At 38.4% G+C, this 12,202-nt stretch overlaps 1 protein-coding gene across 1 annotated transcript; it reads right to left on the bottom strand.

Moving 5' to 3' along the window:
• Positions 1–209: 209 nt before the first annotated feature.
• LOC110783851 (protein TPLATE) lies at positions 210–11,176 on the bottom strand. Its single transcript, XM_021988240.2, has 7 exons — positions 9,874–11,176; positions 9,155–9,751; positions 8,161–8,522; positions 4,338–4,641; positions 4,132–4,254; positions 3,016–3,465; positions 210–1,060 (listed from the first exon to the last, which is right to left on the bottom strand). The coding sequence occupies exons 1-7, from the start codon at positions 11,002–11,004 to the stop codon at positions 509–511; spliced, it is 3,519 nt and encodes a 1,172-aa protein (XP_021843932.1). The 5' UTR covers positions 11,005–11,176; the 3' UTR covers positions 210–508.
• Positions 11,177–12,202: the final 1,026 nt, after the last annotated feature.

Here is a 12,202-nt window from a genome sequence, read left to right as displayed (position 1 = left end):
GTAAGGAGGAAAGAAGGAAAAGTGGTTTCCCTCCCTTTCACCTTTTAGGAAGTTATGGAAAATTGTTTTACATCCCATACCCAACCAAACAAAGTAAAATGATTGAAAGGGGAAAAATCGTTTTCCATGTAAACGTTTTACGCCCTACCAAACGGAGCCTAAGTGCAAACTAAATACTTCCGTATTGCAGATACCATTAAGATAACCCAGACACGAACATTGCGCTTCCATTTATATAATATAAAAAAAATAGCTCTCAATATAGTATTAATGTCGAGCTAATACAAACTGTTTAAGAATCAAGAATAAAAACAGATAACGCAAAACGCATAAAACGGAAGTGATAGCCTATATTATGATAATAATGTGCCTCTATGCAAATCCTATATGTGAGACTAAAATAAAAGTGAATAAATTTAAAGAAAAAAGGCAAAAACAATATGGAACCTATACAAAATTTGTACGACAAATGAATTCAGGAATAATATTCAAACCTTTAGAGGAAATGTTAATAAACTTTAGTGTCTCTATCCTTGCACAATACATGCCACTCCTGAAGAACCGCTGCTTGAAGAGCAAGATGCTCCACCTCCTCTGCTGTTAGCTTCGACAGAGTGGAAGGTCCTTTACTTTTTTCATCCTCGTTTTTTTTCTTTTTCTTTTTCTTTTTCTTTTTCTCCTCGTTTTCCAACTCTTCTCCACTTCCTTCTTCCATTTCATCTTCTTCTTCTTCTTCACTTTCAGACTCGGTTTTAGGGCGTGGCTTGGCAGCCTTCAGAAGTGCTATTCGCTCCATTGATACTCTTAAGCTTTCTGCAGCTGCTGTTTTTACCTCGTCTTCAGGCATGTATTCACATCCCCCTTCTGTAAGGTCATCTAACCACCCTTGCAAATCTGACTCTATTTCCTTTGTGATTGAGGCATCTGATGCTCGGACTACAAATTTGCACGTCATGGTTGTTGTTTCATCACCCAAGTCAACATTTCTGCTGACTTCACTAGCACCAAATATCATCATCCACAAAAAGCCCCCATGCCATGTTTTAGCAGCAAAGCAAAGCTGTTTCAATTGGAAGACGGTAAACACATAAGACCTTAGTATTATCTAAACAAGCGAATATGATAACAGGATACCACATGGAAGCCAATATTTCAAGCTCTCACGGTCTAACCACAAAACATGGGAATTCTAATAATCTACTACGTTACAAAATATCCTCATGATTTACAAATTCCTCATGTTAATCAAACAAGTTTGAGACAATTCCTAGAAATTTGATGTGGGGTTTTACTTCTATGAAATACAAATTCCCAAGGGAACTTATTTCTCATATCAACCAAAGAAGCCCTCAGTACTCAAGCAATTTGTGCAAATGAGCCGATATGTTCGCTAACAACTCGCGAACAAGCTCGGTCAAAGCACAATCAAAGCCCGTTTATTAATTAATGAACGAGTTTGAACCAAAAATCTTGCTTCGATAAGAAAACGAGCCAAGCTCGAACAATATCACATTCGGCTCGCTTATGTTCACGAGTACTCGTTTATAGCTCATTAATTACTCATTTATAAGCTCGTTTATAAGCCCGTTTACAACTCGCTCAAGCTCGAACAAATAATTTAATGCAATAACATAAGTTTTTCTGACCCTTAAATGTCAAGAAATGTATAATACGGAAGCCAATATTCAATGTAGTATAATATCCCATAGAATATTCCAGTCAACATATATTTTGTGAAGTTTCTCCTTGATTATATGATTTATATCAATTTGACAATTTCTCAAAGCTCGTTTATTAAGCTCGAATAAAGCTCGTTATTAAGCTCGAATAAAGCTCGTTTATTAAGCTCGAATAAAGCTCGTTTAGTTCGAGCTCAAACTCGGGTTCAAGCTCGAGCTAAACGAGCGTCGAGACATCCTAATGCTTAGCGAACAAAGCTCGAACAACAAATTGCAAAGCTCGGTCGAGCTCGAGACAAGCTCGATCAGTAAAAATCCTTATCAAGCTTGGCTCGAACAAGGTAAAACTCGGATCGGATCGGCTCGGCTCGTTTGCAGCCCTATGCACCAATCACCGGGACACAGATCAGAAACAAGCAGAAATCAGTCATACATGGTCATTGTGCCCTGGAAAATGGGTTAAAATAGAATGTTTTTTTAAAAAAAAAGATAGAAGTTTAACCTGCTGAGGGTTTAAAAAATCCATCTACCAACCTTTGCTCTAAAGTGTGCATCTAAGGTAATCTGAATCACCAAACGACCTGTTTGGTAGGCAATAATTAATTGCATATAATACATTTATATTCCGTACATTTTTTTTTTTAATATTTTGTTAGCATTTGAAAATTGCACCAGTTTTAAGGCTACTCATCAGATGAGGAGAATGGGGCCCATATGTTAGGAGAGAGAGAAAACTACTTAAAGGCCATGTTAACATTAATGATATTTGCAATGCCCAAAAAGGAAAGTATTTCATAAAAAGGAAAAACAGAGGGTTTATTAGCTCTGAACGAAGAATTTCATGTCATTATCCATGATAATTCAATTTCAGGTCTTGCTATATTTCCATTTCCACTCATTACCAGTCGGGGATGTGATGGAAATTATGGAGAAAGCATACTTTTGAATATGGAATTGCACTAGTGCACTAAAATGGGAAAATGGGATAAACTTTTCCTTGCAAAATTATACACAAACTCGCAACCATTATTGTCATTTATTACGGCTTACCAAACAGGCCGTAAAGTTAATACAAATTCAAAAATCTACTTTTAATTGAATTGTTAACTCTGTTGGTTTCGTTGCCCTAGGTCTACAGTTTGTATTTACGGTAATCATGAGAGTTAAAAAACATCAACAGGCTCACAAAATTCACGGTAGCCACTTTATGCCAAAAAGTTGCATTCATAAGAAACAGATGCCAAAATAGCGAAATACGTAAATACAAAAGCCCGCCGAAGAAACATTGACCAAATAAACAAAATACTCCGTATCATGTAAAAGATATCTGTCATACCTGGAATCCAGCAACTGTGCGGATAATGTGGGAGCAAACTTTATGGAAAGGCTTAGATTCTAGAGACTTCAATCCGCTCAGAAAAGGTGAAGCGTCATACTGCTTAGCAGCAGTTGCCATAAAACCACTTCCCTCATAAGTATATGTGCCTGTGTACTCCACAATAGCAGGTAAACTTGGCCATAACCGAAAATATTCCACAGGGGAGATTTTGTGTGGTAGAAGCAGCTCAGTCAACGGAATTTTATAAGGTTGGCACCTCAAGATTACTGGTTCTCCCAGCTCTGGCTTGGAACTCTTTTGTCGTATAATTTGTGGATCTCCTTCGGCGTAATCACCTTCATAATGAAGAGGGCCAGTGCCATAGAATGGATAATACTGCACTTGAAGCCAAAGGGCACATCTCTCAAAATGAGAAGCTCCTACAGTAACGCTACAAGGCACTGGATCCTACATGATGACCGAACAGTAATATTAGTACTCCAACAAGATACAATAAAATTTCTTATATGCATAGTTGCATACACAAACAAACAAACACGCAATACCCAGCAACACCATGCCTTTTAACAATGTTAGTTGAAACAAATAAATTAAGATCACAGTCCGGGAAAAGACAAGGACTTCTATTACTAGGGCTCTTTTTCAGTCTACCTCCATTATTTCTCTCTTCCACATAACTCAAATAAACAGCTTGTTAACATGGTTTAACAGGCCAATTCATATAATGCCAAATCAGTTTCGTTATGCTAGTAAAAAATTACTGGTACTAGCCCAATTGTTTGCTTACTCTCTTGCGATCTTTCAAGAATAGTATCCCTGTTGCAATCATAGTTAAAGAAAAATTATCTCAGAATCAAAAATTAGGGATTGCAGTTACAATTGCTCTACTTGAAAAAGTAAACATTTGAAGTGTAATCTGCCTGGAATATGGAAAGAAAACAAAAACCTACAACTTTTAAGAAGTACTTGCCATTGCAACATTAAATAATTAGTTCAATGCAACTGAAACAAAATACTCTATTCCTGGAAAACTATCTATACTCACAACGACAACACATATATATAAGTAAATGATCTGGAAGTGACATATTGAACAAGGTTTCAGAAGAGAACCTGGGAAACAAGGTTACGTAACTGCCGCACTGCTTGTGGTGAACCATCCATGAAATATAATGCCCCCGTCAGCCCAACTCGAATATCAACTCGATAAAGTTCAATGTCAGTTAGATTTATAACCTGAAAGAATCAATTGCTTAGCTTATTAAACCAACTTAGGAAGTCAGAAATTCATGTGGGGTTGGAAGGGGGAGAGGGACAACCTTCAGATGCAGAGTGATCCTGCCATCACTGGGATCTGCCAAATGATATGCTTCAACATAGCATGGATCACTACTCCCGGTCAACGTAAATGCTCTTGGTGGAATCTTAAGTAGAGTTGAATCTATTTTACTTGACAGCATGAGTGTCAATTCACTGGGATCAGGCCTCCAGAGCTCTAAAATTGCTTTATGCACCAACCCTTCCAGTTTTCTGTCCTGAGCTGCAGCTACTTCATAGAACTGAACGGTCAATTTGTGGTGGCTAAAGGGATAGTCCCCTCTAGCTTCACTTACCCCAGCCCATCTGAGAAAAGAAAATCTTCAATGAATTTGTTTGAACTTGCATGGAAATTTTTTGAAAGCAACTTACCAATTAATTCATAGTCAACAATATGCAATAAAAATATACTCTACAGTACATGTGCAGGAGAAAGTCAAAATTTAGTTAAGGAAGGCGAATTAGTAATTTTTGCTGTCAGTTCTCCAAAAACGGAAAACAGATATAATTGTAGGAGAAGACTGAGCTTTTTATTGAGATAGAACAGAGGGGAGGGATATGTTTCGCGAAGAGAAATGATTTTTCATTGAGTGATGTATTCCACTACATTGACAAGGCCCGTTATAGGTGAGGAAGTGCCCTTTGATTCCTTAGATGCATTTACACTAAATGCAAAACATTGAAAGACATAAATGTAGATACATCTAGGTTATTGCCCTTTGAGTTCACAGTATTAGATGATACATAGTATATCCTGAACATTAATCATTACCCCTAATTAATATTGTCAATGGAAAACATCTTACTTTTGATGACTCCTGTAACCAAAAGTTGGAGCATGACAAATTCAAATCGTGTCTTTATTAATGTCTTATCCAATCTTCATTATTACATCTAAGGCATAATTCTACGGACCATATCTTTTCTTTTCCTGGTCTGCTTCTAGGAAATTTCACCTTCACATCCCTATCTTCCTATGACAGATTAGATTTTGCAATAACAGTTGCTGACTTGTTTATTCACCAAGCCTTCAGTAGAACAAACTATTACTCCTTAGCCATATCATGATATCACTTAAAAGACGGTTGTTGCTGTAAGAGCGTTCCCTACACTATCTTCAATAGTTTCCCTAGAACCTAGAATAGTTACATTGTTTTACTTACAAATAATGTAATTTCAGTACATATTTTTCAGGAGATGATCTGTCTAGTCGGTCCGTGTTTAAGTTATAGAGTCCTAAGTGTGTTAGGATAACCTATGAATCCCGGGTACGCCTGGGAAGACCCGTTTCCCGTACCGGGTACGGGTACGGGACGGGTACGCCCAGGAAACGTCCCCATGCCGAATCCAAAATGTGGGTACGTGCGCGGAATTTGGTACGGCTGGGTACGCGGGTGGGTACGATTTGGGTACGTTTTTTGAAATAAACCAAGTACCCAACAGCTATTACTGAATCTTAAGACCCAAATTCAAAATTTAGGGTTTATTTTCCAAATCCCCACTTTCTCTCTCACCTCTCTTCTTCCTCGCCACCGGCCCACCGGTCCGGCCGTTCGTAGCAAGTGAGCAGTGAGCAGAAGCTAGGCCAGCGACTCAGCGAAGTAGCGAACTCCGGTGGTCGACAACTCGACTCGTCGTTTGCAGAAGCCGCCGCCGCCGGCCGTAGCAACCAGCAAGTCAGACGACTCAGAACTCGCCCCTCGCCGGTCGAAGCAGTTGTTTGGATTAATTGTTTGTTCTCTTAAACAGTACCTGCTGTCGTTTTGGTGTTGTACTGCTAGGAGGCTAGCTGTCGACCTTTGTCCACTTTATATTATTTATTTGTTTATTTTTGAATTTCTTTATAAAGGATTAGTTGTCAACATTTGTCCACCCTTTTACTACGTAGGACACTTGTATTTTTAGTATTTTATCTTCTTTTTTAAGTTTAGGTAGTGTACTTTTTTTTTTTGGGTTTTGATTAAAGCTTAAATATGTACTTTATTTTTCAATTTAAATGAAATCGTATTATGTTATCGAAAACCGGATTTTAAAATTACTCAAAATGTATTTGTAATATATATTATTTACTTTTTTTTTGCCGAATCCAAGCCGTACCCAACAACAACAACAAAGCCTTAGTCCCAAAATGATTTGGGGTCGGCTAACATGAACCGTCGTAGGAGATCGTCATTGTCGAATCCAAGCCGTACCCATTTTTAGAAATTTTGGTTTTGTCGTTTTCCGTCCCCATACCCATTCCCGTATCCGTATCAGTGCTACCTAGAGGATAACTAGCGGAATTTTTACAACGGTCTCCGAAGCCTAGACAGTTTAGGATTAGTTCTGTTAGCTAATATGTTTCAGGAAGTTGTACGGAGTTAGTTTTTGTATCCTAATTGTTTTAGGAGAGTTAACAGTTTTAGAAGCTTATTAAAGATTCTTTGCTGCTTGTTTAGTTGTCCAAAGTCAGATTGGTTTTATTTCTTTGCAGCCTGTAAAAAGTAAAAAGCTTGAAACAAAAATCATAATGAGTTTGATGATCCTCTGTAGCTTGATTTCGTTTTATCTAAAGCACAAACTGTGCCTTGTGTGTTAATATTGAAACCATGACTTCAAGAAAACCCTCAAACACTTGGGACTTTTGAGTTCTAACTTCTATCTTTGGTACCTTGATTTTTAAACACTAAACCCTGTAAGATTTTTACCCCTACGATATCTAAAAAACCCCGAAAGCCATATCATTTGGCTTGCGCAAAATCTTATTTTCTTAAAGTTATGCGAGTGCTTCGCAGCACCCAATTGGAAAGTATACCAAGCAGCTATACATGTTATCAACCAAAACTCCCAGACCACTGTCAGAATAAGCCATGACCTTCGCTTCAAAACACAACAGTTTTGCACCAAATGAGAAAACACAGCAAAAAGTGATTTATATGTTATCGACCGAAATTCCCCAATCATCATCAGAATAACCAATGACAATTAAGTCCAGACATGGTTGCAACACAGGTTAGATTCTATGAAGGGGCACAAAAATTTCGGAATTCTCTACACAGCAATCAAGTGAACTCAATTTGTTCACCAGGGAAACTTGAAACAAAGTTTCCATGAACATTAACCAGTCTTATTGCTACTCCCTCCGTCCCTTATCGTTTGCCCATGCAACTTGGGGACGGACCAAAACGTAAAATAGGGCATACGAAAAAGGTTGGAGGGAGTATCTATGACTACATTCACAATCAAACTCTAGCACCACAACCTGTCGTACGTATTCAAATAAACAAAGACAAAGAAATGGTGCTGACATCTTGGTTGTTAAGAACCTTCGTAAAAACGTGGAAAACCAGTGATTGGATCATGTCTATTAAAATTGAGATAGGGTCTTTGTTTTCAAAAGTGTGGAGCCTAACCGTAGCGTGAAAGGCGGTCCCACAACAAATTTTCAAGTTGACATCCCACATTCCCACATAATGTTGTTCCCTTTGTTCCATAAAAACAAACTGAAAACTACATAGTGACCGTGACCGTTTCTCTAAACTGCTATTCTACCCCACTACTACGATAATCCCGTCTTAAAGCCGTTAAACGTACCGGTTCTATTGAATTTAAAAACATCAAAACTCTATATTTTAGTCACTGAATGTTTAGGACCTTTAAATTTTGCACAATTTAACATCATACAATCCTATAAAATCTTTTAAGAAAATGTTCACTCAGATAAATAAAGCTCATAAAACAGTATAATACACTCAGCTGTAAAGTAGGGCTAAAAGAATGGAGTGAAAGATGAGCATAAGTCCTTTGTGCTTACTGAAATTGACGAGGACAGAAGTTACTCCTTACCTGTTATCTGGATACAGGGTGGCATACTTTATCCTCTGCAGTATCAAGCGACACTGATGCTTATTGACAGAATCTGCAGATCCATTATTTCGGAAATCTTCAAGCTCTTTGCTCAGCAACTGACCAGCCCTTGAATTTCGAGATCCCAATCTCTGAGCACTCAGAAGAACCGCCTGGACATCTTGTAGCCTGTTTGTCGTCATGGAAGACGAATCCATGTTGAGTAAAACTTTATGGATATTAGTCACGATAATGTTCAACGGATCATCAGGATCATCAGCCAAAAGGGGGTCTAAACCTTCAAGATCAATATGCTCAGCTAGAGCCCAAATGAGACGAGCAGATATTCTAGGAGTATTCACCTACAAAATGGAAACAGTGTGGAAGGTACTTCATCATTTGGAATAGAGGGATAGAGTAATTAATATTTTTCTGTAAAAACCATCTCCACTAGCTTTGCTATTTTCTCGCACATTTTAAATAGCTCTGTTCTACATAATAAAATAAAAGAAACGAAAAGGCTAAAACCTAAACCTTTATGGTGCTTACTGTAACCAAATTACAGAAAGAAAATAACTATGTAAATGTCTTACATACAACTGTGTAGGACACAATGAAAGAGTACATAAATTGCAGCATAGAGCCTACGAAATTTTGAGAAAATGGCGTAAAAGTATATCTTAAAGATTTGGATTCTGATAAGTCCTCAAACACAAAAGTAATTACGCCAGGCATTTGATGAATATGAAAATGCAGGTATTAGACTTAACTCAATGCCTTGATGATGGAGATAAAAATCTTCAAATTTTAATTCCAAATTAGCGACTCTAATTATCTAATTCGAATTATCGGATAAACAGCTAAGCAGACACAACACACTAAAGCATACATAAACTTAAGAAAGCAGCAGTTGGTACCAATAGAAAAATACGATTCCGATAGTCCTATCCTACCACCTTTGAGCCCTAAAAAAGGTTTTGAGAAATTTACAAACCTCACGTAGATCATTGACAAGATCACGCTGAAGGTTTTGCAGCCTAGTCTCATTCAGAATCTGATCTTGTGAAGCACCATCTTTGACTCGTTTGACACCACCTCTTGTGTCATATATATGGCACAGTCTCACAAGTAACTTGAGATAGCAATCAATTGCATAAGTTCTACCCTCGCAGTCCCATTTAACACAGGGCTTACACACTTCTACAACTTCTAATGCGGGCTCAGTCCAATTTAAAGCCCCGTACCCAGTACCATAAGCAAGGGCACCAATGACTCGGCTCTCTGTTCCTGAATTCTTTTGCTCTGGGAGAGGTAAAGACAACTGGAAGCAGCTTTCCACTAATGAGGCCACCAATTCTTCTCTAAACAAGCTTTTACTAGTGACGCTATTAAGATCTTCTTTTATCCTCACATCTTCAAACAGAGAAGCAATATCAGTTCCAGCTAAAGGCTTCTGACCTCTGCGGACACTTTCCTTGGCAAAGAGATCAACACAAAGAGCTGTACGACAAATGCATGCCAAAGCATGCATGCGATCTGATTCTGCCCTCAAGTTTCTGACCATAAGAAGCAACCTCTTAAACAATGAGACCTGCACGTCAAAACCATCCATATTACAGACACTGTCTCCAAAAGCAGCAAATGAGACTACCAATAAGTGAATACACAGAATAGCAATTCAACTAAATATTAGAAGAATTATGAGCTGGGAACCTGCATAGTAAGATCGAGGAGGTGAAGATTGGTAACAACTGCCCTAACAATACTCTCCCTAGCAGATGAAAACTCCTGTCGATCCCATAACGTGAGAATTGCAATAATGGAACCAGAAGCCCACTCAGGCTTGCCTCCAGGAACATCGGCTAGATACAACATATTAATTGCCACTTCAAAGATCAATGCAGGATCTAACGATTCAAGAAATGGGGATAAATGCATCACTACATCTGAGACGCCACCAAACTTCTCAACATTCCCATACACCAATGCTGCCTTCCCATCAGCCCCACTGCCCTTCGATGAGAGCTTACGAATCACCTCAACTGAGCCGGAAGCCACAGCTTTTACTCCATAAACCAACGGAAAAGAAGTTGCTCGGAAGCTCTCAACGGGAAGTACCAAAGCCCTAGACATCAACGAATTCCTCCTCTTCCATACAAAATCTACCATTGAAGAAACCCAATTCGACCGAATAGCAACCGAGTTTTCGCTATCCACAAGCTTATCCCCAGCCAATCGGCTCATCTTCTTGGACTCAAACTCCTTGAACAACCTGCCAACCGATTCAAATGCGACCTTGGCAACTACATCGGAAGGATCCAACATGTTCAGACCGATCCTCCTCCACCAATTGGAAACACGATCGAGCAAATTAACATTGTTTTCACAAAGAACCACGAGATCGTCCCTGGCAAGAATGCAACCTAGGGTTTCAGTGATCGAAAACCGAAGATTACTGCTAGAAGAGTCAAAACAAGCGGTGATGTGTTGATGGGAGAGAGAAATAAGGGAGGAAAGAAGGTGGGAGGGAACGGCGGACAAGAAGGAAACGGCGGCGGAAGAAACGTCGGGGTCAGGGAAGTCGAGGTCCGATTTAATACCGGAAATGACGGAGTCCCATAGGTCAGGAGTGAGGCGAGGGGTGGAGCGAATGAGATCGAATGCAAGTTTTTTGCAGACGGCGGAAGCGGGGGATGAGACAATCTCTTCGACGGCGGTTTTGGCAATGACAGAAGTGTCGCGGCCGGCGGCGGATTGCTGTAAGGCTTGGAGAAGAGCGCCTGACTGGCGGAGGGCATCGTTGGAGCGCAGGTCTGCTTGGATCTGCGCGAAGAGGATGTCCATTGTTGCTGGAAACTATGGAGAGACAAAGATGGGGAGGTTATGGAGGAATCATTACAGCTGAGCTGACTGGGAGCTTGGGTACAAAGTGCAAACCAGTGCTGGTAGCCTGGAACGGAAAGAGGAAAGAGAGATTAGGAATCCGGTTATTCTTATTTACAAATGACGTATAAAAAGTTCAATCAAAATATTTAAAACTTACATTTATATACTTGTATATAAAAGTTATTTATCTTTTACTTTAACTAGTTGTTGGACCGTGCGCTAGCTCCCCAAGATATAAAATTTGCTTTGTAAAAAATTTCGTTAAAAAATCGGAAGTTACAATTTAGGGTAAATGTAAGAAATATAATAAATGTTAAAAATGATAGGCTAAAGTTAAATTTGCATCTAATAGACAACATTAAACCATAAATACATTCACAATATATGTGTAAATTGTGATTGATAGTTTGGAGGCACAATTACAAGCCAAAATATTACAAAAATGTTAATATTTCAAAACTACTTAATGTTTTACCCTACAATCTTCTCCGTAAATAAATACAAAATTCTAAAGTTACAATAATAATCATCAAAATATCATTATTATTATCTTCATAATCCATGCCATCACCAAATTCCTCTTCTAGTTCTTTGCTTGAGACTAAATAGCAGGTACTCAAACAACAGAAAAATGATATTACAATAATATTACAAAACACAACAAAATAAATAACCAAGATAGTGAATTTAACAACAATCAGACCATACGTTGGGAAAAAATTATATTCAATGGTAACCTTGTAAAAAAAGGGAGCCAATATCGTCTTACCTACATAACCAATGAAGGAACAAAGTCATTTCAAGTACCAGACTCAAACTAAAATCCCTTTATCATATTTCTTTTAGTGCTTCTGCATGACTATTACTACAAAATTCTTGACACTCTTTCTTGCTTAGAGTTATGACATTCTTTTCTTATACAACCTCCCTTTTTGTGAATATGTCCTTTTCTAGTTGTTCAAAAACAACTTCTACAAGATTCGACAGGTTAGTGCATCATGGGTAATGTTGGCCACAGCAGCATAACCTACGTAATTGAATGCCATTATTTAAAATTCCTCTGATATAGCCTTGTCATAAAATTCCTTTGATATAGCTTTGTCATAAAATTCCTCTGATATAGCTTTGTCATCAAACGCCATGTTCAGATGTAAGT

The sequence above is a fragment of the Spinacia oleracea genome, chromosome 3, assembly GCF_020520425.1.
Source record: "Spinacia oleracea cultivar Varoflay chromosome 3, BTI_SOV_V1, whole genome shotgun sequence".
NCBI classification, from domain to species: domain Eukaryota; kingdom Viridiplantae; phylum Streptophyta; class Magnoliopsida; order Caryophyllales; family Amaranthaceae; genus Spinacia; species Spinacia oleracea.
This window is presented reverse-complemented; position numbering and strand designations above follow the sequence as displayed.

Excerpts from the sequence above, each read along its gene's own strand:
- LOC110783851 (XM_021988240.2), bottom strand. The coding sequence starts at position 11,004 with ATGGACATCCTCTTCGCGCAGATCCAAGCAGACCTGCGCTCCAACGAT. Across the intron at positions 9,752-9,873 it reads TCCTCGATCTTACTATGCAG|GTCTCATTGTTTAAGAGGTT; the intron begins GTTCCCAGCTCA and ends TTTGACGTGCAG. Across the intron at positions 3,466-4,131 it reads TACGTAACCTTGTTTCCCAG|GATCCAGTGCCTTGTAGCGT; the intron begins GTTCTCTTCTGA and ends GTCATCATGTAG.